At 40.2% G+C, this 24,075-nt stretch overlaps 1 protein-coding gene across 1 annotated transcript in view; it reads left to right on the top strand.

Annotated features, from left to right (window-relative positions):
* The window catches only part of Syt16 (synaptotagmin XVI), a 93,463-nt gene that overhangs the window by 60,952 nt on the left and 8,436 nt on the right, over positions 1 to 24,075 (top strand). Inside the window, exons 3-5 of the mRNA XM_013014814.1 lie at positions 5,949 to 6,202; positions 12,039 to 12,479; positions 15,998 to 16,187. Coding sequence (XP_012870268.1) covers positions 5,949 to 6,202; positions 12,039 to 12,479; positions 15,998 to 16,187 — 885 coding nt within the window. The remainder of the gene's footprint in view (positions 1 to 5,948; positions 6,203 to 12,038; positions 12,480 to 15,997; positions 16,188 to 24,075) is intronic.

Raw genomic sequence — 24,075 nt, 5'->3', positions numbered from 1 at the left:
GGGGGGGAGTATAGGAAGGGAAACAAAGAGGAGGCAACAATGCTTGATAAGAAATGTACTCGTTATCTTGCCCATGTAATTGTAACTCCTCTGTACAGTATTCTCACAATAAAAAAAATAAAAAATAAAATAAAAACCAAGCGAACATGTCAACCCATCCACTTTCATGGCTGGTTTCAGAGATCTGAGTTCTCCAATCTTTTACTTTTTTCCTTTTGAGTATGTGGATACTCATACCAATAAGGGTCTAATAGTAAATAGTGTTGTACTCAACACTAGAAAGAAAGAAAAAACAGCACATAAAATGAGAGCATATAAAAGAGAAGAATATTTGATTTGATGTTAAAAACAGGACAGGGCGAGGCATCGGTGGCTCATGCCTGTAATCCCAGCTACTCAGCAGGCTGAGATCTGGGGATCATGGTTTGAAGCCAGCCCAGGCAGAAATATTCCTGTGAGATTCTTACTTATAATTAACCACGCAAAGTGGTAAAATGCTAGCCTTGAGCAAAAACTGCTCAGGGGCAGTGCCCAGGCCCTGAGTTCAAGCCCCCATGACCAACAAAAGGAAAAAAAAAGTACAGGAAGAAAAAAGAACAAAGGAAAAATAAAAGCAGAGTTAGCAAATGACCTCTGTTTTCTGTAGGGAAAACTTGCAATCCATCATGGTAGCTTGACTATTGACATAGCCAGCACAACATTCTTTATAGCTATTCTTCTTAGCCTAAGGTAAGCTATTAAATATCAGCCTGTGTAACCAAACCACAATATTGATATTTGTGGATCCTCTGCTACTTCCTCAGTCCCTCTCTTGGTGTTTCTCTTTCCCTGGTGTTATAGCATGGCATCTTTCTCTCCACAAAGAGGGCAAATGTTAGCTAATGAAAGTTAATAGCAGTTGATTCCCTGTGAGTCTCTGGTTTAATTCTAAAGCTAATGGCCCCATTTCCCAGAAGCCTGATTTACACAAATGGCTGAGGTTCTTAGAGCTGTGACAACCACCCCACCCTCACGCTTCCTGGAAGTAGCAATAACTTATCTCTTGTCCTAACTGGCAATTCTGAATTTTTGACAGATAGTTTTAGAGAAGGTAAAAATGTTTTTCTCTACTGGACAGAGGGAAGGATCTATAACATTGAACCGATTACCTGTAAGTTTTGAAGACAACCAGTAGGATTTTCAGATTAAATTTTAAGCTGCCAAACAGCATGGAAATATGAATGTCATTTTTATTGCTTGATATTTTCCCCTTGCTGTGTCCTTTTGTTTATCTTAATATCTGTAGGTTTAGTTCAGCAGCAAAGCATAATGAAAAGATTATAAATCAATCCTAGAGAAGCTTGATTTATTTTTGGACTGTTGTCCATTAGCTATTTTATTCTACTATAACTACTGGTTTGTTTTTTTTTCTTAAAGATGGTTTAATTGTAATTCTGCCACTTTTAAATATAACCCAAGTGTTGAAAACTGAAATTAAGAGGCTAACTCCAAGAAAAATCTGAACCATGAATGAACTACAAGTGTACTGTTGAACTCAAGGCCTATGCTCTCTTCCTTAGCTTTTTCACTCAAAGCTAGTGGTTACTTGAGCTATGCTTTCTCTTCTCACTTTCTGATGGTTAATGGGACATAAGAGTCCCATGGATGTTTCTGCCCAGGATGACTTTGAATTAAGATCCTCAGATCTCAGGCTTCTGAGTTGCTAAGATTCAGGCATGAGGCATCAGTACTCAGCAGGTTGTCCCATGTTTTACTTTTAGTGATTGCATTCTAGAGTCATTGGTGATGTTATTTAAAAGATGTGCTAGGCATGAGGCTCTTTTGTCCTATGAATGTGACTTAGTATTATTAAACTTGTCTATGTATCTGCATTCCTGGTAAAGTTGTGGTGAGTTTGGTGTAAGCTGAACTGCAGGGTGAGTACCAGGTCCGTGGGGTGAAAGGTCGACTAGTCTACTCATAGAGCTTTTTTATTTTTATTTTTTCAGAAGTAATTTCTAAGTAGTAATCCTTAAGATGATTCATAAATCGTAGGTATTTATTTTCTTGGTAAATGAAAAAACAGCTTATCTGGGCACAGTGGTTCAGTCCTGTAATTCCAGCTCCTTGGAAGGAAGAAATAGCATCAGAATTTGAGGCCATCCCAGGAAAAAAAATGTTACGAAGACTTAAAAGCCAAGCCAGGCATATTGACACACATGTAATCCAGCTACACAGGAGATACAGGCAGGAGAATTATAGTTTGAGGCCCACCTGGGCAAAAAGCATGAGACATAGAAACACAGCTAAAGATAAAAGGGCTGGAGGTAGGGGTGGAGCTCAAGTGGTAGACAACTTGCTTGGCAAGCATGAGGTCCTGAGTTCAAAAGTTCAGTACAGTTATCCCTAGAATCTGAACTTAGTTTTACTTCAAATGATATTTTAATCATGGTTCAACCAGAGAAATAGAACCAGTATATATATATATATATATATACACACACACACATATACATATATATATACACACGTATATATCTATATGAAAACATACATATGAAAAATCTCCTTGAAACCCACTATCAACTCTAATTACAAAATGCTTCTTCATCAAGTCCTGTTAGTGTTTAATTGTGTACTTGACACTTCTAGCCCAGCTAAGATGACTCATAAAACTGACTACCATAGATAAAAAGTAGAAAGAAATCTTTACACATGGCTGGTTGGTGGTGCTTGAGGATTAAGAGTAGGGATAAGGAAGTGATTTGATAGCAAGGCCTCTTTTCATTGAAGTGTACTGTAAGCTAAACACGTTGAAGAATTTCTCTGAGCAACTAAATGCAGTTGATGTGACAGAATTATGACCTGTAATTTCTAAGAAGCTAGGATACATTTCTCTGACAAGAGGCCATTACTTGTAGATATGTGTTTAAGAGCACTATCTTTATTCATCTAAAGGCATAGGTAAACTGCTATAGGGAAAGTCAAATCACCTTTTTCTTTTGAAACCCCAACCTTGCAACTGATAATCCAGGTTGCCTACCTAATTCATTCATTGCCTGCCTGTCACAGAAAATGGTTTGCTCCATTAATATAGTACTTCTGTTTTTCAGTTATGAATAATGTTTCATGGCTTAAAGTAGCTGTTGAAATTTCTCTTATTACTGATCTAGGTATTATCACCATAGGAGTTAAAGCCTCAAGACAATTTTATGGGTGTAATTTCTTGGCAAAGTTAGATTTTGTGCTGAAACCCTGCTGGGTACTACCCACATTGATAGATGACCCACTGTTTAATAGGACATTTTACTGTTCATGATTTGAGGAATGGGTGTGCTAATTAGAGACTTAAAAGAAAATTCTGCTTCGTGTTGTAGGTTTTTGCAAGTGGAGCTTTTCCTCATTTTGTCATTTTCTGTGGCCTTTTAAAAGTGTATTTGCCAAATAACTGGAAATGTGAATGTAAAAATTTTGTGGTGTCCAGCAAAAATATTTCCAAGAAGATTGAACTAAATATTTAAGAATAACAAAACAGATAAGGAGATTGTTTTCAATGGCTTGGTTGTGTGTATGTGTGTGTGTGTGTATGTGTGCAAAATCTCAAATGAGTAGTCTACTAAGGTTGTGTCCCAGGATCACGTGTGCATGAAAATGTTTTTTCTGTGGTCTGCACAAGTATATATTGCACAAGTGACGCTATATACTGCACAGGTGATATACTGCACAGATGATGCTATATATTATAAGTGCATTTTTTCCTCTGTATGCATCTTGTACTCGATGGTTAACCCTGTCACCAACATTCCATGTTGCCGCACACCTGGATACTTGAAATATTTGGTAACCTGCCTACAGCTTAAAGCTATTCAAAGGTTCAGTGGGAAGCTACAGCAGATGAAGACGAGGTCATAGACGTGTACTTAGTGCCTTCCAGAAGCATATGTTGAAGCTGAGCCTGCAAGTCTAATGGAGGAAATAATTACTGCCATGAATGAGTACATAAGAGCTGAATTTATCATACCCCACTTTGCCATCCACTCGGTCAGTCTATCTGAATCTCTAATACTCTCCTATCCTTGGATGGGGACTGCCAGAAGGGACTAAGAGCCAAACAGGGAAGACATCTTAGCTGTTCTTTGGGTGTGTAGGTAGAAACCTGGGAGATGGATATTGTCTGAGGGCCACCTAGATAAGAGGCATGAGATAAACAGAATTAGAGGTGGGGATGGAGGGAAGGGCGAGGGAAAGGAAGGAGGCAGGGATAGATAATACTCATGTTTCTGCAATGACCTTATGGTGGCTGCATATCATTGTATTTTTTACAAAGAAATAAAGGTTCCAAGAGTATGATTATTGTTCAGATTCTTAAGGTAGAGATAGAATTTAAACCACGATCATCTGAATCCAAGTCCAGCATTCAATCCAATGGATCTATTAGAGAACCTTTTATTTTTTTTTTAACTAAGAGGACATTGGAACCTTTGTCAGTTTCCTTTTTGCAAAGATAGAATCATATCCTGTAACCCAGGATAGCCTGGAAATCCCAGTCCTCTGGAATTACAGGCCTGTGCCACCAACACTTGGCTCCCACTGAGGATCTTGAGCAGAGGGTAATATAGTGAGTGTAGAAGAGAGAAGGAAGAGCGGCGAGTCAGATAAGAGTCAGGAGACCTGTGCAATCCACCTTAGACTACTGTATTTGCTTTGTAGACATCTTGTGGTTATCAGCTCCAGCAGAATGCTAAGGTTATTTTATTCTTTTAAAATATATCCATTTTAAGTCATATTATTAAGAAGCATTAAGCCTACTTATATACTACATGATGAGCTAACTGTCTTTTTGATTATACAGACCATGGGTAGAATTGTTTCTGCAAGTATTATTCATGGGGGTTTTGTTTCTGTACTTTTAGTCATTGTAGTTGCAGTTGCTCAGTTTTGCTAGGTAAAAAAAATAGGCATAAAAACGTGACGCATGGGACCTATGTTTCTTTGGGCCTGGCTTACTTCACTTAATATAATTTTTTCCAAGTCTTTCCATGTCCTAACAAATGGGGTGATGTCATTCTTTCTGATGGAGGCATAGAATTCCATTGTGTCTATATACCACATTTTCTTGATCCATTCATCTACTGAGGGCCATCTGGATTGGTTCCATATCTTAGCTATGGTAAATAATGCTGCAATAAACATAGTTGTGCTGGTAAATGCCCAAATGTGGTATTGCTGGGTCATAGGAGAGCTCTATTGTATAGTCTTTTGAGGAACCTCCATACTGCTTTGCAGAGAGGTTGAACAAATTTACACTCCCTCCAACAATGCAGTAGGGTTCCCTTCTGTCCACATCCCCTCCAGCATCTGTTGATATTAGAGTTCTTGTTTATACCATTCTAACTAGGATAGTATATATCTGGAACAAGTAGAACAGGTCAAAAGCTATGTATGTATGACCAGATAAGATGAAGTTAAGTGAAATGAACCTCAAGATAGGGACACAAGTGTTTTTTTCTTGCTTGCTGTTGTTTCTAACATATTTATAAGGTACCATGTGATTTTTTTTTTGTTGTTTTGTATGTTCCTCCCCATGGAGTAACCTCTGTTTTCACTGTATTTGATGTCAGTATAATTTGGGGAGGGGAAGGGAAAAAACCAAATGTTTAAATAGGGATACAGGTTGACCCGTTGTAACAATGAGATGTACAAGACACTATGTTGAAAAATGAACTTTACAATTTAGGCAGGGAGGCGGGTAGAGGGGAATGTAGTCGTGGAGGTGGGAGGGCAGGGATGGTAGGGGAAAAACAAAGGAGGAGGCAACCATGCTGGATAAGAAATGTATTCATTGCCTTGTTCATGTAACTGTAACCCCTCGATCCAGTATTTTCACAATAAAAAACTTATTTAAAAAATAAAAACAACAGAGAAAAAAATGTAACGTATTTGCAATGGTTTTCTTGTTGCCAATTTAGACTTGGATGGTGCCAACCAACTGAGTTATTCTGAGATAACATCTTATGAAGATCACCCCATCTCTACTCCCTCGCAGTCCCCATGCAAGAGCGGGGAGATTAGAGCCCATGGATCCTCTCACCAAGATACTAGTGTGGCTCGAAACCTCCATCGACAGTCTACCAATGGCAGCTTGGAGGTGGAAACCACCTTTAACAACCGGGGCTTCGAGGATTCCTACGCCACAGACAGCTCCTCTGTGTGGAGTCCAGAGGCAAGATTCTGTTTTCTTTGCTTTAATAGTGTGTACCCATCTCGTCTCCTTCCCTTCCATCTATCCCCACCAAGAAAGCATCTTTTACTTGAACTTTTACTTTTACTACCCATCTTTTACTTGAACTAAATTTTTGTTGGTATGATCAAAGCTCTTATGCTTATAAGGGGGGTGGGCAGGGAATGCTAAGAAAAGAAATGAAGAATGATGACAGAATGGACCCTTCCAGGCTTATTTTTATATAAAAGACCTTTTGGTTCTTTCATAAGGCTGGTATGTTTCCTTCATGGGAAGTGGAGGTCATTGTCTGTTTTATTTACTCCAGTTTTTTTTTTTTTCTGTGCTGATACTGGTGCTTGAACTCAGAGCCTAGGCACTGTTCCTTAGCATTTTTTGCTCATGGCTGGTGCTCTACTAATTGAGCCACAGCTCCATTTCCAGCTTTTTAGTGGTTAATTGGAGATATGAGTCACATGGACTTTTCTTTCTGGGCTGGTTTCAAACCTTTTGAGTAGCTAAGATTACAAGTGTGAGCCACCAGTACCCAGATTTACCCCACATCTTGAGTTGTGATTGAAAGAAAAATCATTTGAGAGTTTAACTAAAAGGCAATGGCCTACTAAAGAAAGTCTACATGTATTATAATAAGGATTTTGCATTTTTTATGTATTTGTTAGCTATGAATCAAATTGAAGGTTTAACTGATGGCATTAATCTGTAATGACCTCCTGGCCATTGATGATGCTTTTTGTAATATATCAACAAGATTCTCTTCTCACTAAAGCTGGTCTATATTATGTCTGACTTTCCAAAGATAAGAGTGTAGGTGATAATGGCAGTAGAGACTCCAGGGACCATGATAAGGATTGATTGTATCAACATGTTGATTATTCTTCATTGGATCCATTCTTCCTATAATGATCCCAAGACATTCCAAGTGCTGAATTCTGGTGCTTAATGACTAATCTGAAATTCTGTTTGATGAAATAAGTCATATAAGTATACAAAACTTTGAAGTGATATCAATTGTGGAGATAGAGGTGAATAGACTTGATTAGCACAAGCCTAAGAGAGCAAGTGGGCTGAAACTCTTCAGAGGACCAGAGTGGTCATACAGACACATGAAATACTCAGGGAAATATAACAAAACGGCAAGAAATCATGTTCCAGGGCTTTAGGATATTCTGGCAGGGCATGGGGAAGGGCATGGGCTAGTGTGTGTGCTTCTGTGTGCTGTTTCTGTTGAGAGCCAGAACTAGGGTGTGGATCTATGGGTTGTAGCTTGTTAAAAGCTGTCTTTCCTCTACAGGCTCCCAAAGACATCAATCTTATCACCTTTGTTAAAAAGAAAGAGAGGGCTGGGCTCATGTCTGTAATCCTAGTTATTCAGGGAGGCTGAGATCTTAGGATCATGGGGATGAAAATCAGCCAGAGAAGGTGAGTTTACAAGTCTTAATCTCCTAGTGGTAGAGCTCTAAGCCTTGGAGCCAAACAAGCCAAGAGTGTAAGGCCCTGAGTTCCAGTCCCAATTCTGCTATAAAAAAAATAAATAAGGGGCTGGGAAGGTGGCTTAGTGGTAGAGTGCTTGCCTTGCATGCATGAGGCCCTGGGTTCAAAAAGAAAAAAGCTGGAAGTGTTACTATGGCTCAAGTGGTAGAGCGCTAACCTTGAGCTGAAGAGCTGAGGGACAGTGCCCAGAGTTCAGGCCCCATGACCGCACCCAAAAAATAAAAATAAAAAAAAAGTAAAAAAAAAATGAAAGAGAGAGAGAGAGACAGAGAGAGAGAGTGAGAGAGAGAGAGAGTTTCTTCATTGCTTTATTGTTAAGAGTTGTGTCAGGCCCCATGTCATATTTAAAAATACTCTTTTGGGCTCCCCTACCACAAAAACAAAGCAGAGCTGTCCACTTGCCTACCGATACTGTAGCTCCTTGGTAATTGTGCCATTAGGCTTAGAAAGGCCTCTCCACCTCATTCTCCTTCCCTCCACCCCCTGCCAGTTTACCTGCCTCCAAGTGCTTTAATAGAAGATTGTGTTCAGGGGACTAAATGTTCTCAGACTCCAAAAATACCCAGACATCTCTGTGTGCTCCATTCAACCTCCTATCTATTTTGAGACAAAACTGTAATTTGGTGCTTCTACAGTAGAACTTCAAATCCAAATTGGAGGCAGTTCCCGTAACTGCCTGCTCTGCAGGCTTAGCTTGCCTTTTAAGCATTGATTTATTTGCCTCTTGGCTGTGTTAAGAACCTTGTCTTCCTCCGTGTATCTGGTATCTGGAACAGATTGTGGGTCTGTTTACTTTAGGCCACATGGTGACATCAACACTATCTTACTAAAACAGAAAGGCTTTTCAGTTTGATAGAAAATCTTTAAACCTACATGGATTTTGACAATTTGATGCAAGTAGTTCTACCTTCAAGGGAAAAGAAAATAAAACAACCCAGGATATTAGTGCTCACAGAATCATTTATTTTTTCTCTGAAGAAAACCCGGTATGGGGTATGACTCCCTGCTATGCTGATGGATTTTCCAGGGCTGTTTTCTCTGCTGGCAAAGGCCACATACCTCTTCCTGCAGACCTAGGGCTTGGCAGGGAAGACAATGGGAGGGTGTCTGGCGATTCCCAGCGCACACGGAGACAGGTGTCCCACTTTTCATCTCTACTTTCCACTGATTAATTGGTTGGCCTTGAGAAGTTAATTAAAATCTGCCAAATGGGGATAAGAATGAAGAGATTTTTACCTTGCAGGAAGGTCAAACGGATTAGAGGTATTAACAGTACCCACATGAGGGTACTCCTTTAGTTACCTGCTGATAGGCAATGTGTGTTGAAATAATTAATTGCTCTGAAAATAAATTCAGCCCAGGAAAGGGCTGCAAAACCCCACTTTTCTTGGGCCACAACTTGGACTGGCTCATTCCAGAAGCTGCCTTATAGCCTGGAACTGTGGTTTATTCAGAGTTCTTAGGACAGAACTCTGCCCAGGATTCTCCAGACACCAGCAGATAGAGTGAGCACATTTATCTGAAGATAGCCTAGTAGACATATGGTGAGATCCTTGCTAATTAGGACATTTTTAACCTTGGCATTGAAGTTGGTGAAAACAACAACAACTAGGAACTCTTACCCAGTATTAAGAGCAGAAATCTAAAAGACTATGAAATCGATAGTGGTGTAGTTTCTACGTTCCATCATCATTCCTCTTCTTTCTTCTTCATCTAATAGTCCCGATATACATATAAGTACCTATGGTGAAAGATTTGGGGAGAAGAAGGAAGACCTTATGGCTCCCCATAAGGTCTGGGATTTTGAGGATTCTGCATTTCATTCAGACTGTCAGAATATGACACTTGAAGACTCCGGGTTAGGCACGAATCATTGGCTTACAAGGAGAGAGGATGTTCATTATTTAGCTTTTCTTAGGTTTACTTTCCTTTTGCATGAAATGAATTAAAGTCTCTTCATTATGTTGATGTAAGTATTTTGGAAGATGATATTGCTTGGCTGGTGGAATGGTTCAAGTGGTAGAATACCTCCCTAGCAAGGACTTAGCCCTGATTTGAAACCCTAGTTCTGCCAAAAAAAAATGTGAGGGGGGAGGGAAAAAATGATGGTGCTTCTTAGCTGGGTTACCCAATAAGGCAGAGCCCAAGGAAAGTCCTTTGTTACCTACTCTATGGAAGAGTGTAATCTCAGAGAACAAGAGTGCAGAAGGAGGGGGAGAGAGGAAGGATGTTCCACTTGAAGCATCTACCATGGAGATGACCATCACTCCACACGAGAACTTGCTTGTGTCCCACATGCAAAAATGTTATGTAATCCCATTTCTTCACATCTTCCCAATGGGAGAAAAGTTTATGGCACTCTCTGAATTTTATATACACGGTGGTAAGCAGGGTTCTATGGCTTTCTGAGTCCTGTAATCAACAGGCCATGATGCCAGTTGGCAATTATATTTTTATGAGCAGGAAGTAAGAAGTTATTGGGTTGTGTCAGGCTGTAGCTACTTAGAACAGACAAGCTGTGCCTATAAGAGAAGATGGAACCAGACATGAGGCCAAGACGATATGGTATGTGTAATAGCTGGTTTTTGTAGACTCGAATGGATGTAACATGGTACCTGACCTAAAGAACAGCTTCATAGATATCTGTTATTATTATTCATATGTAGGCAAGCAATAGGCTGAAAGAGATGTGAATTTTAAAAAGAGATAAAGGAGTTGGAGAGAAGATTCTGACTTGAGTTTTGAGTTGGTCTAACTCCTTAGAGACTTGCTTCTAATATTATATCTACACTAGTCAGTTGTATTCAGAAGTTGTCATAGCAACCACTTTTATCACTTGAATCTAAGAACCTCTGAATAGCAATGCTCATACATGATTGCATGCTCAGAGGAAAGGATAGAAGGAGCTTTCTTATTTTACAAGAAATCTGAATTTTTCTTGGCAGGCTAATTTGAATCTTAAAAGGGAAGGGCATTTATTAGGTGTCTAGTGTATGTCAAATCTTTTACTTTTCACATCATTTCTGTGGAGTAGGTATCATTGCCACTTTACTACTGAGAAAAACAGAATGTGGAAAGGATTAGATAATTTGTCCAATGTCATAGAACTAGAAAATGGTAGACCTGGGTTTCTTAAGCATGTTTGCTTCCATTTGATTGCATGTTTCCCCTTGGTCTTGGTGAGATGGTTGCACTGGCCAACAAAGTACATCTTGAGGCAATTTATTATAATTTGTGAAGTGATCTCTGAATTAACAAAGTCCTGTGCTCAATTATGCAAATAAGAACTAATGAAAAGAGTGAGTCTGAGACCTGTCAGTTACAGGCAGGAATCTCGCCTTGATTTGTAAATTTTTGATGGGGTGGTTTACTATAGTAAATGCAGTTCATCTCAATTTCCCCAGTGAGGGCATTTCTTGGAGAATACAAGTGAAGTCCATGGTCAATATAAAGGGAGGGGAGCGTGTTTGGAAGTGGCCTCAGGCCACTGGTGGAAATAATGTGCAGTCTGAAGCAGTTACTTTCACACCTATTACAACATCACAGCATCACTCCGTCAGGCAGATATGTATTAATGTGAACATTGCAGCTAGATGATATAGAAGCTGGGTTTTGGCCAGGGCTCCAAAAGCTAGCTGGTGGTATGGTTAAGATTTCAGTCTAGCTATTCTCTTTCTAGTGTGGCCATCCTTAATCCTTGCTTTTCAAAAATGTGACCCAAGGCCAACATTCCTTGAAAGCATCTTAGAAATATAGAATCCAGGACCCTCCCAAGAGGTAGCAAATCATCATCCATGAATGATTCATTCAGGCCCACAGTGAAGTTTGGTAAGCTCAGCTCTTTTTCTCCCAGAAAGATTTGAAAATACACTGGAACATCACTTGTCCATGGTTTTCATTTTTGTGGAGGTTATGGTCTGCAGAGAACTGCCCCAGGCTTAACCATTTCTTCTAGGGACTCAAGGAAAAGTCACCTGGTGCTCAGTTGCATGGTTGACTTAATTTAGACCCAATATCTCAGTGTTAGTGGGCAGTTGTGCCTTTTGTGAGTTTGTATGTATGAAAACACTTTCCAAAATACAAGAGCTTTATTTATTCATTCCAAAACCCTTTCTGAAGTTCGCCATATGTCAGGTACTGTGCCCTCCAAGAATTCACAATCGGATGGAGAAAGATCCGTATGCAGACCTCCCTAATATAGAAGGTTATGTACTGGCAGTCAGTCAGAAAGCATGGGTTCTGAAGATGCACCAGTGGGCACCGACTTGCCAGAATGCAATTAGGTATCATCATTTCTATTCCTAATTGTTTTCTCTGCCTGCAACAGGAGCAGGATGGGTCCAGTCTGCAGGTGCCATCCAGGATCTTGGAGCCCATCTCGAAGTGCGGTGACCTCGATGTCATCTTTGAATATAGAGCTGTGACCCAGAAGCTCACAGTAACCATTGTGAGAGCACAGGGCCTCCCAGATAAGGACCGAAGTGGTGTCAACTCCTGGCAAGTTCATGTTGTGTTGCTGCCGAGTAAGAAACAGAGGGGCAGGACGAGCATACAGAGAGGACCCAACCCTGTCTTCAAGGAGAAGATCACCTTTGCCAAGCTGGAGCCCAGAGATGTGGCTGCCTGTGCTGTCCGCTTCCGCCTCTATGCTGCTCGGAAGATGACCCGAGAGAGAATGATGGGAGAGAAGCTGTTCTATCTCAGCCACTTGCACCAAGAAGGAGAAATGAAAGTGACTTTGGTTCTGGAGCCAAGAAGTAATCTAAGTGTGAGTATGTTAAAAGGTGCTGTTAATGATGAGGTATATTCGAAGACCTGGGGTTGTCAGCCCATGATTTAGTACGTTCAGCGCGTGGATCCAGACACCTTAATTTAATTTTCCATTTGGCTCTCCTCATTCTTATAAGCCATGATTTGTACTTCATGGTACAATGAGTCTTTCGTGCCTTTCTTCTTGATTGTTTGATAGATGTATTCCCTGTCTGTTGCCTTTTTTTAAAATGCAAGTACTGGGGATGGAACGTAAGGCTTGGGCATTGTCCCTTAGCTTTCTGCTCAAAGTGTACTACCACTAGAGCTGCTTCTGATTTTTTGTTCATTGGAGATAAGAATCTCATGCAATTACCTGCGTAGGCTGACACTGAACTGTGATCCTCAGATCTTAGCTTCCTGAACAGCTAGGATTACTCATTGTCCATTTTAGAAAATATGACAGCAGCAGTATGGTAGAAGACTTGGAGGAACCTGAGAGATGTTGTATTTTCCAGATAGTAGAAAAGTAGTCCTACCTCTCCCATCCCCAACACCATGATAGTGACTCTCAGAGACAGGCACAGCCCCTACCAAATGAGCAAGAGCAGCCTACAACAGCAGCACTGAACTCCATCCACTTCTGAGACCTTCCATTATTAGGGTCAGACTCTACCTATGTACTTCGTTCTTCTACTTGCCCCAGATATTGATTGATTGACTTGTAATTATGTACTTATTTTTATTTATTTATGTGTACTTGTTCTGGGCTTGAACTCAGGGCCTGAGCACTTTGTGCTCAAGGTGAGTACCCTACCACTTGAGCCACAGCTCTGTTTCCAGCTTTTTTAATGGTTAATTGGAGATCAGAGTCTCTCAGACTTTCCTGCCTGAGCTGGCATTGATCTGTGATCCTCAGATCTCAGCCCCCTGAGTCGCTAGGATCACAGCTGTGAGCCCCCAGCACCCAGCTTTGCTCCTGTGTTTTAAGGAGAGGCACTAGAGCTATTTTGTCTACATGATGGGCAGCAGTCCCACTCTTGCCCTAGGCGTCACGTCATCTAGGGTGAAGATCACCTTTCATCAAACCACACGCAAAGATGAAGTTATTGCCAGTCAGTCTTCCATTCAAAAGTACCATAAAGGCCAAGTGGACATAGAAATAAATCGAGCAGCTAACCTCCAACATTCCTGGTGGAGATGGATGATAATGGGCAAACTGCAGTAGTTGAGGAAAGAGGATCTGAGGGGTTGCTGTTTGTGAAGAAGGGATGACAAGGTGGTACAACACAGAGATTAAGCAATGGAAGGGACAAGACTGGTATCATGGAGCAGCTGAGAAGTTGAGGAAGTGGCCCTGGTAGCCATTGGGTGGAGAGGGGCTTATGTTGTTTGAGGAAGGACAAAGGAAGCAGAAAGACACCCACTGAATTCTTAAAGATGCGTCTATCCCAGCTTCTATCTTCCACGACTTCTCTAGAGACAGGTTCATCCTTCTGGTGGCAAGGGCCAAACTTTTAGAATTCATCTGTGACTTCTCTGTTTTTCAGCTGATATCTTATTGGCTCAGTGTTCAAATACAACCAGCACCTGGTTCTTTACTGGATTACAGAAATCGCCTCCTGATGGTAGCCTGCCTGCTCTGCCTTTGCATCCAGGTCATGTCTCATCTACATTCAGATCCCTCTTTTTCTTAAGCTCTGGCAGAAGTATGTCTGAAATCATGGCAGATAGAAGCCATGGGAAATTTTAAAAAGTGCTACACTGTAAAACTTAGGACTAGGAACACCCACATTTCTTATCCCCAGATCCTGGGCATTGTGGAGGGGACACAGATGGAAGGGAATGAAGGGGCCAGTGTGATGAGACATTGAAGGTAGCATTTCTTCTATTCATCAGCTATTGTTGAGCACCATTATATGCCCAAAATGAGGCTATGCACTTAGGATTGGGAGGTTTATAAGCCACAGTGCCTATGCACCAGGGTACAAGAACTGGATACAGATTCAGAATTTAATGGGTTAGACAGGTGACAGGTGCCACCACAGAAGAGTCTATAGAAGTACAATGGTGGGGGTAACCCTCCCCTAGAAGGAAGAAAAGAGTTCATCTTCTAAACAGCAGAGCCTTGTCACACGTCAGTCCCACCTAGTCCCATAATTTAAAGATGTGTTCTAGTTTCTGGCCCTGAAGAGATGTCCATGATTTGATTAGAAAGACACTGCCTCTATCAATGTCCAGAATATCTGATGCCCTCCCTCCCCTTTTATGTGGTACTGCAGTTTGAATTCGGGGCCTCATGTTGGCTAAGCAGGCACTCTACTCCTTGAGCCACTCTGATGAACCCTTTTGGTGTTGTTTATTTTCAAGATAGGGTCTTGCTTTATGCCTGGACTGGCCTGGACTATGATTCTATTTGTGCTTCCCTTTGCCACTGGGATGATAGGTGTGTACTACCGTGCCCAGCAATCAGTTGAGAAGGAATTTCATGAATCTTTATGCCAGGCTCACCCTGCACCACCATCCCCTGATGCCTACCTCTCAAGTAGCGAGGATTTCTGACGGCAGCCGCTGCACCTGGTGGTGTCTTTTATAGCCTTTATTTGCTGGCTTCCTGATAAGACATTTTAGGAACTTTTTTCAGATAGTAAAAAGAAAGGTTTAAGCAAAGCCCATTGCACTTGCTCGTGGTGGGGGAGGTATGTTGGGGAGACTGGCTAGCTTACCTCACCTGGGCAATGTGCATAGCACCACTCAGTAAGAATCAGCACCCCCTTCTGGTTTGTTTTCCTGCCCCTGTTCCTGGTGCAAAAGGCAGTACTCAGTAGAAGCATACCCACGAATAAATATGACAGCAAGCATGAACTCTCTCCTGTATTCACCTGTTGCCTGCTGGGTCACTGAAATATACAGCTTTTTCTGTGTTGGCTCCTTTAGGAAAATGGTTGAGAAAGTGCTCATTTTTAATGCAATTGATTTCCTCAGGAGACAACATTTAGCATCTGGCATTTACCTAATAACCTTGAGAAGGAGAACTTGGGGCAAATGTTCTGTGCTGATCCATGTCTAGAGGTCATTCCTTTGATTGCTGAGACAAAATGCCTCCTGTTTTGCCACATTCATTAAAAGGGTGCAGAGAACCGAAACAAAACTCGAGCCTGGAGTGGATGGGCTCCATAGAAACACTCAGGCACAAATCACACAAGAGGGAATTTCAGAATGTATTAAATTTATTATGAGCTCTCCATGGATCTGAGGAGATTTGATTTACACTAGTAATCACATCTTTGTCTGATTGTCTTGAGAGAGAAAGTATTGAATGGAGACAGCTCTTGGAATAAATATGTCAGCTAATAATGCAGGGCTCTCACCCATGGCTGTATTCTGCAGTACATTGTCATTCACACCGAGTGCCCATTAGTAATCTTTGGCAGTCATCGAGATTGGGTCACAATTTCACCAAACATAATATCGGCTTTCTCTCTAAGAGAGGAATGTGGCATGGGCCAATGGATTCTTTGTGTTCTTCCCCTCCAGAGTGGAGAGTCTTCGCTCAGCCCATCTGCGGTTTCTCACAGTGATAGTGCTTCATCCACGCAGTCCCTGTCTCATGGAGGGGCGCCAGAGCTCTTGGTGGGGCTGTCTTACAATGCCACAACGGGCCGATTATCTGTGGAAATGATCAAAGGCAGCCATTTCCGAAACCTCGCTGTCAACCGAGCTCCTGGTAAGTGCATGTGTGTGTGCATGTCTGCTGGCCCAGCTCTAGTCCCTCCAGAGGCAAGTTGAAAGCCATGCCTGCTTTCATCTTAATTCTTTAATTTTTCTAGTAAAAATGGTCTTGGTATGGCTTAGGCACGTTTTCACAAAGCAATACCTCTGGGGTTCTTAATGGTTTTCTATTTAATTAGAAGGAAGGTTTCTCTGATAGCTAGCTGCATCTTGACATGAAATAGACTGGCCTGTGCATCTGTGTCATTTAAGAGGAAGTAGTGATGTCACTTCAGAAACACAGTATGTATGAACAATTAAAATCTGATCATTTGTTCTGGGCCCTCAATTTGACATTTGTCCTCCCTTGGAGGGAGGTAGATCTGGGATGGAATTTCCAGCTCTACTGTTGAGCCAGATCTTGGGGTTTAAGTAAAAGGACTTATGTAAAGGGTATAGCAGAGTACCTAGCACACAAGAAATATTTCATGGTTATGGTGGTGAAGGAACCAGATCTATGGCAACAAAGGAAAATTTTACCAGGTGAAATGGTGACCCTAGAAAGAAGAGCTCAAGATAGTCCCCATACTGTAAACCAGGGATCAGGAAAGCACCATCAGCTAACTGCTGATACCAACTGCCTCAACAAGCCTGTTAGCCTAGATAGTTGGAAACTGACCATTGAATGAAAACTAGCTCAACTTTTGCATATCATTAAAAAAATGCTTGAAACCAAAGGCAGAGAGAGAGTGTCTGTTTCTCTTCTGCCTTTTGGACTTCATGCAAATACTGCTAGTCCGAGGGACGTAATTTGTAGCTAGAATGCTAGCTGCAAGAGAGTCTGGCACATGTTAATTTCTAGCTTATGATGAATGTGAATGACGGGGAGTAGACTGGAAGAGGCAGAGGCCTGTGAACCATAGGCCCCAAAATCTTATTGTGAGAAGGATGGATACATGAATACAGTGTAGTATGATTGAAATAATCAATATCCCTGGCCTCATGTGGAAGAAGCCAGGAAGAGTCAGGTAAGTGAAAGAAAAGGGTCAGCTCCTACAACTGGACTTAAGGTCCTAATTGTTTTTGTCCTGCACTTTTCTGTAGACCATAGTGTCTGTTGGATGTCAATATTTTGTTAGGTAAACTATTAAAGCCATCAATGCAAGTTATTACCTTGGGTAATAGAATTGATTAGGTACTTAACCCATGTTCTGTGTCATTGCTCAAAGCCAGGTGAGAGCTATTTAGAAGGCAAAAATAAGTGAGCCTCTTGCTAAATGCAGCATTGTTTTTCACAATAGCCCCATATTTATTAAGATCTGGACTGACAACTTCCCCTTTAGAGCTTTTCCTAATCTCCTATGATTTGCCAAGGTCTGAATGATATTGTAGGAAAGTGGTAGAGATTCAGAGAATGATGAAGATCACACAGATAGGGCCTTTTCAAGTCCAAAGTGGGAGTCTGTCCTTTGTGTGCTGAGTGGTAGCAGCCAAAATAGGGAAGTACAACGGAGTGGTGAGAAACTGAGACTGTCAAACGGAGGTGTGAATTCAAGTTCTGCTGTTGATAAAGCTGTCAGTTTCTAAAACTCTCTTGATCTCAGTTTCTTTATCTGTGAAATGGATTTCATTTCAAACTATGTAGTTTGTGGACAGTGACAATACACATAAAAGCTATGATGTTGAGGTTGGTTCCATTGTGTGTTTCTAAAATTCTATCTAGAATAAAATATACCAAAGAGGAAATTCTTGGAATGAATATTTAAAACTTCAGAAGAAGAAAGCAAGTCCCAATTTGGAAATGGGTTTAATAGGTTTAAATGGCATCAGGTGGCATCAAGACTGGTCATCGACACAGTGTTGCAATTTGACCAAACCCTAACTGACATACTGTACTTTCTTCAACCAAAAGTTATTAGAAAACAATGCTGTTGTAAGGCTATTAATTAAACCACAAACCCAGCAGTCTCTGTGAAATGCTGGTACTTGAGGCCTAGATGTGTCTTATACAATTCAACACGTACTAAGAATCAAGCCATTGCATTCGTACCATGTACAAGAGCATTCATAGCAGCTTTGTTCACTGTAAAGGCAGATGTTCCAATCCATAGAACAGTAAATAAACATATAAAGGCATACTCTTAGTTAATAAAAAGAAGAAAAATTGAACTCAGGTTTTCAACTACATAATGTTTCAAACCTTACTGAGTGCCTATTATGTGATTGTGTTGATATGAAGTTCTACAACAAGCAGAACTAATTAGTATTGGGTTAAAAACAGAGGAGTGAGTGATCACCTCCAGAATGATGTGGTGCCATGACATACTGGACAGGATGTGACGGAATGTTCTTGGGTGAAGGAAATGGTCTATCTCTTGATTGGAGTGTGGGACAAAGGAAAGAATGTGTTTGTAACTACTTGTTGGATCTTACTAAGCTTTGTGCATTTCATCATATGTGAATTTAATCTTAAAAACTATAAAATATTGAACCATAGTTAATGAAATGCATGCCAAATGATATTTGGAAATGACTAGCAATGCTAATCATTTCTAAAATGGGTGGGTAGATGTTATGTATATGAGACAAAAAACAAAAGTAAAGCTTCAAGGTGATGGCTGAGTCTCCATTTATGTGTATTTGGGAACTGGTTATAAAATAAGGGGAAAAATAAGCTTGCCTGTTCTGGAGAAAATCAGCTGGGTTAAATGGATTTAGAAAAACAACCTAGGAGTCTTAGCTATAGAGAGGGGCCTCCACGGTTAGAAATACCCTTGTGTATATGTGTGTGCGTGCTAGTGTGTTCAAGGCTAGTACTCTACCACTTGAGATAGATCTCCACTTCTGGCTTTTTTGGTAGTTTACTGGAGATAAGAGTCTCACTTTCATGCCCAGGCTGGTTTCAAACCTGATCCTCAGAATTCAGCCTCTGAATAGCTAGGATTACAGGTGTGAGCCACCAGCACCTGGCTTAGAAACACACTTAAAGACAAATGTTAGGACATTTCAGGATTGGTATTATTCTTCTGGATTCATGTTGGGAAGGATAGTTGAGGATACCTTCCATAGTACTCCCTAATTCACATCCATCCATGAAAAATCTAAGGCATCTATTCCTTACCTAATATAGAGAAACAGATCTATGCATCTATGTATCTATGTACCTACCTACCTATGTACTTACCTACATCTCTCTCTCTCTCTCTCTCTCTCTATCTATCTATCTATCTATCTATCTATCTATCTATCTATCTATCTATCTATCTGTGTGTGTCAATCTATCTATTGTCGTGGTGAAAATGTCTATAAAGTGTTGTTTGGAATCACATAGGTGGGCTATTTGAAAATTATTAAAACTAGCTCATAAAGCCTATTCATAAACAATAGTTAAATGAGGCAGCAGTACTAGCTGATCTTAGCCCATACCAACTAACAAAGTGCCCTCATTCCTGTCCCTTTCAGGGTAATTTAGTTCATGCAGCTATGTTGTTGTCATTGTTATTAAGATGATAATAGACTGGTCTACAAATCTGTTGGGCAAGGATAGTCCTCAGGTTCTGTATATGGATGATTGCCTAGGAGAAAAAGTAGTTTATGGTGTCTGGTAGCCATCTGAAATGCTTTTGGAAATGTTATCAATAAGTATTAGATCCATTTAGCTGGGTATGGTGGCACAGACCTACAATCTCAGCACTCAGACTGAGGCAAGTGGATCATGAGTTCAAGGACTGGCTAGACAACCTAGCCAGTTCAGGCTAGCTTAAACTACATAGTGAGACTCTGGTCTAGGAAAAGCAAAACAAAACAAAAAAGAGTTAGAAGCATCTGATTATCTTTCGACTTTGTGCTGATGAAAAAGCAATTCAGTTATGATGTAACAGCTCAAGTCTCAGCCACGCTCTTGGCCTCGGCATTTGATTTAAGCTCTCTGAATTTCATTCCTTTATTAAATGAAGTCAACAAGGGAAAGGTAGATACACATGCTTTGTTAAAACAAAAAGTCAGCTTCTACGGGCACATTCCCCTCTCCATCTTCATCTTCGCCATGCCTCGTGCTACAATGTGTTGCTGCATTGTGTACACGTGTGTATATATACACACATATAATGGTCCTTGTCAAAAGCTATCATTAAGATGTCCCCTCCAGTTAGAAATAGCACAGCTCCCAGCTTCTCAGCATGTGCACGATTAGCCACACGTGATAATTACAGCCCAAATGATAATACTTAACAGCAGCAGCCTATTAACCTTGTTAGGCACTCACAATAGCAGAGACGAGAGGAAAGAAAAACAAAAAAGCAAAGCAAGCTGCCTCATGTTTCCTGTGAAGAACAAGCAGGGTGCTAAGAGTACCCTACAAATGGAGTGCAGGGGAAAAGTGGGGGAGGGGGCGAGAGCCAGTGGAAATGAACACATATGGCACATAGGACCTGCTTTAAAAACCTGGGTCCAATGTTCAGTCAATTAATGACAGTTTACTAGTACCCACCATCCATTCAAAATTCAGACCAGTTTGTCCGAAGATGTAGATGTGGCACTAACTTATCAAGGGATAAGTGATAAGATATGGCCATTTCTTTATCTGCATCAACTGATTTAATTCTCCCAAGGATCAAATTAGGCAGAAAATCTTAAGAACAATAGAATCTAAGATAGTTACTATGGCATATGAATTGTTTCTGGTATGTTTGAACACTCAGTGACCTACAGTGGAAGTAGAACAGACTCCCAAGGGTAATGGCCAAACCTAGAGGAAAATGGGACAACACCAACAGCAACAACAATAATAACAACATCTTAAGAGATGAATATTCAACTTAGCAGCTCCTTCTTCTCTGAGTGAATGAAAGATAAAGTTACTTTCTACACAGCTTGAAAGGGCACATCATTGAATGAAGTACTAAATAATGTAGAAAGAAAGAAATTGGAATTAGAAGGAAGTAATGGGATACAAGAAGAAATAATGAACAAAGAAATTGGCAGACATGTATATAAACTTAAGCCTCCATGGATTGCATTCAACAAAAATAGGAATGGTAGTAAAAATGACTAATCTTGGGAGGAAAAATGCACAGTGGAAATTAAGTCCAGGCAGATACATGAGGGATTGGAAGAGGAGATGAAAACCAGAGAATTCTGAGGTCTTCATTTGCTTAAGAAGAGGGTAGAAAGCCAGGCATGGTAATGCTCTCCTGTGATCCCAGCATTCCAGAGGTTGGGCTCTCATGGGTGTGGGACCAGCCTGGGCTACATAGTGAGACCCTATTTCAAAAACATAAATAACAAACAAATGAGAGGATAGTAGAGGAAATGGCTCTATAGCTCAAGTGGTAGAGCGCTCGCCTTAAGCTGAAGAGCTGAGGGACAGCGCCTAGGCCCATGTGATCAAATGATTATTTTATAGAATATCTTATTATCTTTAAATAGTTGTTCTAAGGAGTTGCCATTTAATAAAGCAGCTGATGAATACAGTATGTCTTGATCAGTGGTACCCTCATCATTCTCACCCATTCTTCTCAGATTGTTTTTGACAAGGACATCAAGACCATTCAATATATTTGTTTTAAGTTTACTGGGAATGAAGTTGGAGCCGTATCTGTCTAGTTTCTCTTCAGATCGTCTAAATCTTTTGCCTTTTACCATATCTGTCATTATATATAAAAATCAACTTAAAATGAATCAAAAACCTAAGTGTAAGATCTAAAGTACTAACTTCTTTGAAGAAAACATAGAGCAAAATCATCATGACATTGAGTTGGGCAATGACACCAAAGTTCTAGGCAACCAAATAAAAAGTAGAGAAACTTGACTTTGTGAAAGCTAAGAAACTTGCTCATCCAAAGATAACAACAGAGTCCCTAGGCAATCAGAAGATGTGAGAAATCTATATAAATCATCTATTTGAAATGATGTTGTTACCCAGAACATATAGTGAAGTCTTTAAACTCAGTAATAACCTCTAAACAATATGGTTTTGGAATTTGTAAAGAACTTGAATATACATTTCTCCAAAGAAGACATACAGATGGCTAGCAGGAATATGAAAATGTGTTCAACTTCACTAATTATCAAAGAAATACAAACCATAATCATAGTAGGATTATTCCTCACAGATATTAGGATAACTTCTATTTAAAACCCCACAATACACTCATGGACTAGTCAAGAGGCTGAGAGGTGAAGTTGAAGTTCAAAGCCAGCGTGGACAGGAAAATCCATTAGACTCTTACCTCCAATTAACCAGCAAAAAGCTGAAAGTGAAGCTGTGCCTCAAGTGGTAGAGCACCAGCCTAAAGAGAAAAGGCTAAATGACAGTACTCAGACCCTGAGTTGAAGCTTCGGTTCCTGGACCTGTGTGTGCACATGTGCATGCATGCACACACACACATCACGTGCAAAATAAATGTTAGTGAAGATATTGAGATGAGACTCTTCTGCTTTGAGAGTGGGAATATAAAATGGTGCTGAAAAAGCAGCATTGTTATATTAAAAAAATCAAATTACCATATGTTGAAGCTATTCCCTTTGTGAGTCAGCAGTGAAAAGAACTGAAAGGCTCTCGAGCTATTTGTACAACCATGTTCACAGACACACATAATTCACATGAGTTAACAGATGGAAACAACCTAAGTATCCACGGGTAGATTAATGGATAAGTACAATATGGATCTACATACAAAGGTTTATAGTCAGCCTTAAAAAGGAAGGAAATCCTGACGTATGCTACTGTTTAAACATGGAGGACACTAAACTGAATTAAAATAAGCCAGTTGCAAAAAGATGTTGCAAGACTGCACTTATTGGAGGCACTTAAATAGAAAAATCATGGAGACTGACTGTAGGATGGTAATTGGTCACCAGAGGTCACCAGGGCAGATAGAAATGGAAAGTTGGTGCTTGATGTGGATAGATTTTCTGTTTGTACAAGATGAAAAAGAGTTCTGGAGGTAGATGAGAGTTATGACTCTATGACATTATGAACATATTTAATCAGACTCAACTGGACACTTTAAGTAAAGATGATGAAGTTTATGTTAGCTGTATCTAAATTTCTTTTTAATTGGGAAAAATACATCCAAGAGATTTTAGAAGATACTGTGAAATCAGGTTGTGAATAAGAGCTGGTGTAAAAGCTGGTTGTTTAGATGGATGCCATCTATGAAGAAAAATTATTCAAAACAATTAGGAGGCTTTACGTATATATATGGGGAACCATGGTCTTATAGGATCTCTGTGCCTTCTGCTCATTTGTTTTATAAGCCTAAAAATGCTCTCTAAAAAGTAGTCTATTAAAATGAAGAAGTTAGAAAAAGAAAAGTGGAGAAACTGATTAATCTTGGAAATGAAATTTACATGGTAAAATTTTAATCTAACTTCCAAACCAATAGCATTAGTGAGAATAGAAAAAGCATAATCAATCCAATAGAAAACAGATCTTTTATTTTGAAAATAATAAATTATCATGAAGTAATTGTACACAGGGGTTTCAATTCAACCGGATAATGTATTTTAAAAGCATAGAGAATTCAGAATAACTACTGTTAACCCAAATAGCAAATATAAATCAAAATGTGCCAATAGTCATAATAAATATAAAGGAACAAAAATTGCCCATAAAAGACAGATATAAAATTTGTTGTGTTGGGGGATAGGGGATAGTGCGCTTCTATAATCCCAGATAATTGGGAAACAAAAGTAGGAAGACCAAGGTTGCCAGACTGGCCTGGGGGGAAAAATGTGATCCTATCTGAAAAAGCACCAAAAAGCAAAAGGACTGCAAACATCACTCAACAGTAGGAATGCTGCTCTACCAAGCACAAAGCCCTGGATTCAATTCTTAGTGCTCCAACAGAAAAGGATTAGATGATTATTTCCATTCCTCCCTCCCATTGCTCCCTGTCCCC

The sequence above is a fragment of the Dipodomys ordii genome, unplaced genomic scaffold (assembly GCF_000151885.1).
Source record: "Dipodomys ordii isolate 6190 unplaced genomic scaffold, Dord_2.0 Scaffold2, whole genome shotgun sequence".
Taxonomy (NCBI): domain Eukaryota; kingdom Metazoa; phylum Chordata; class Mammalia; order Rodentia; family Heteromyidae; genus Dipodomys; species Dipodomys ordii.
The sequence above is the reverse complement of the archived record's forward strand: the minus strand, read 5'-3'. Positions and strand labels throughout refer to the sequence as shown.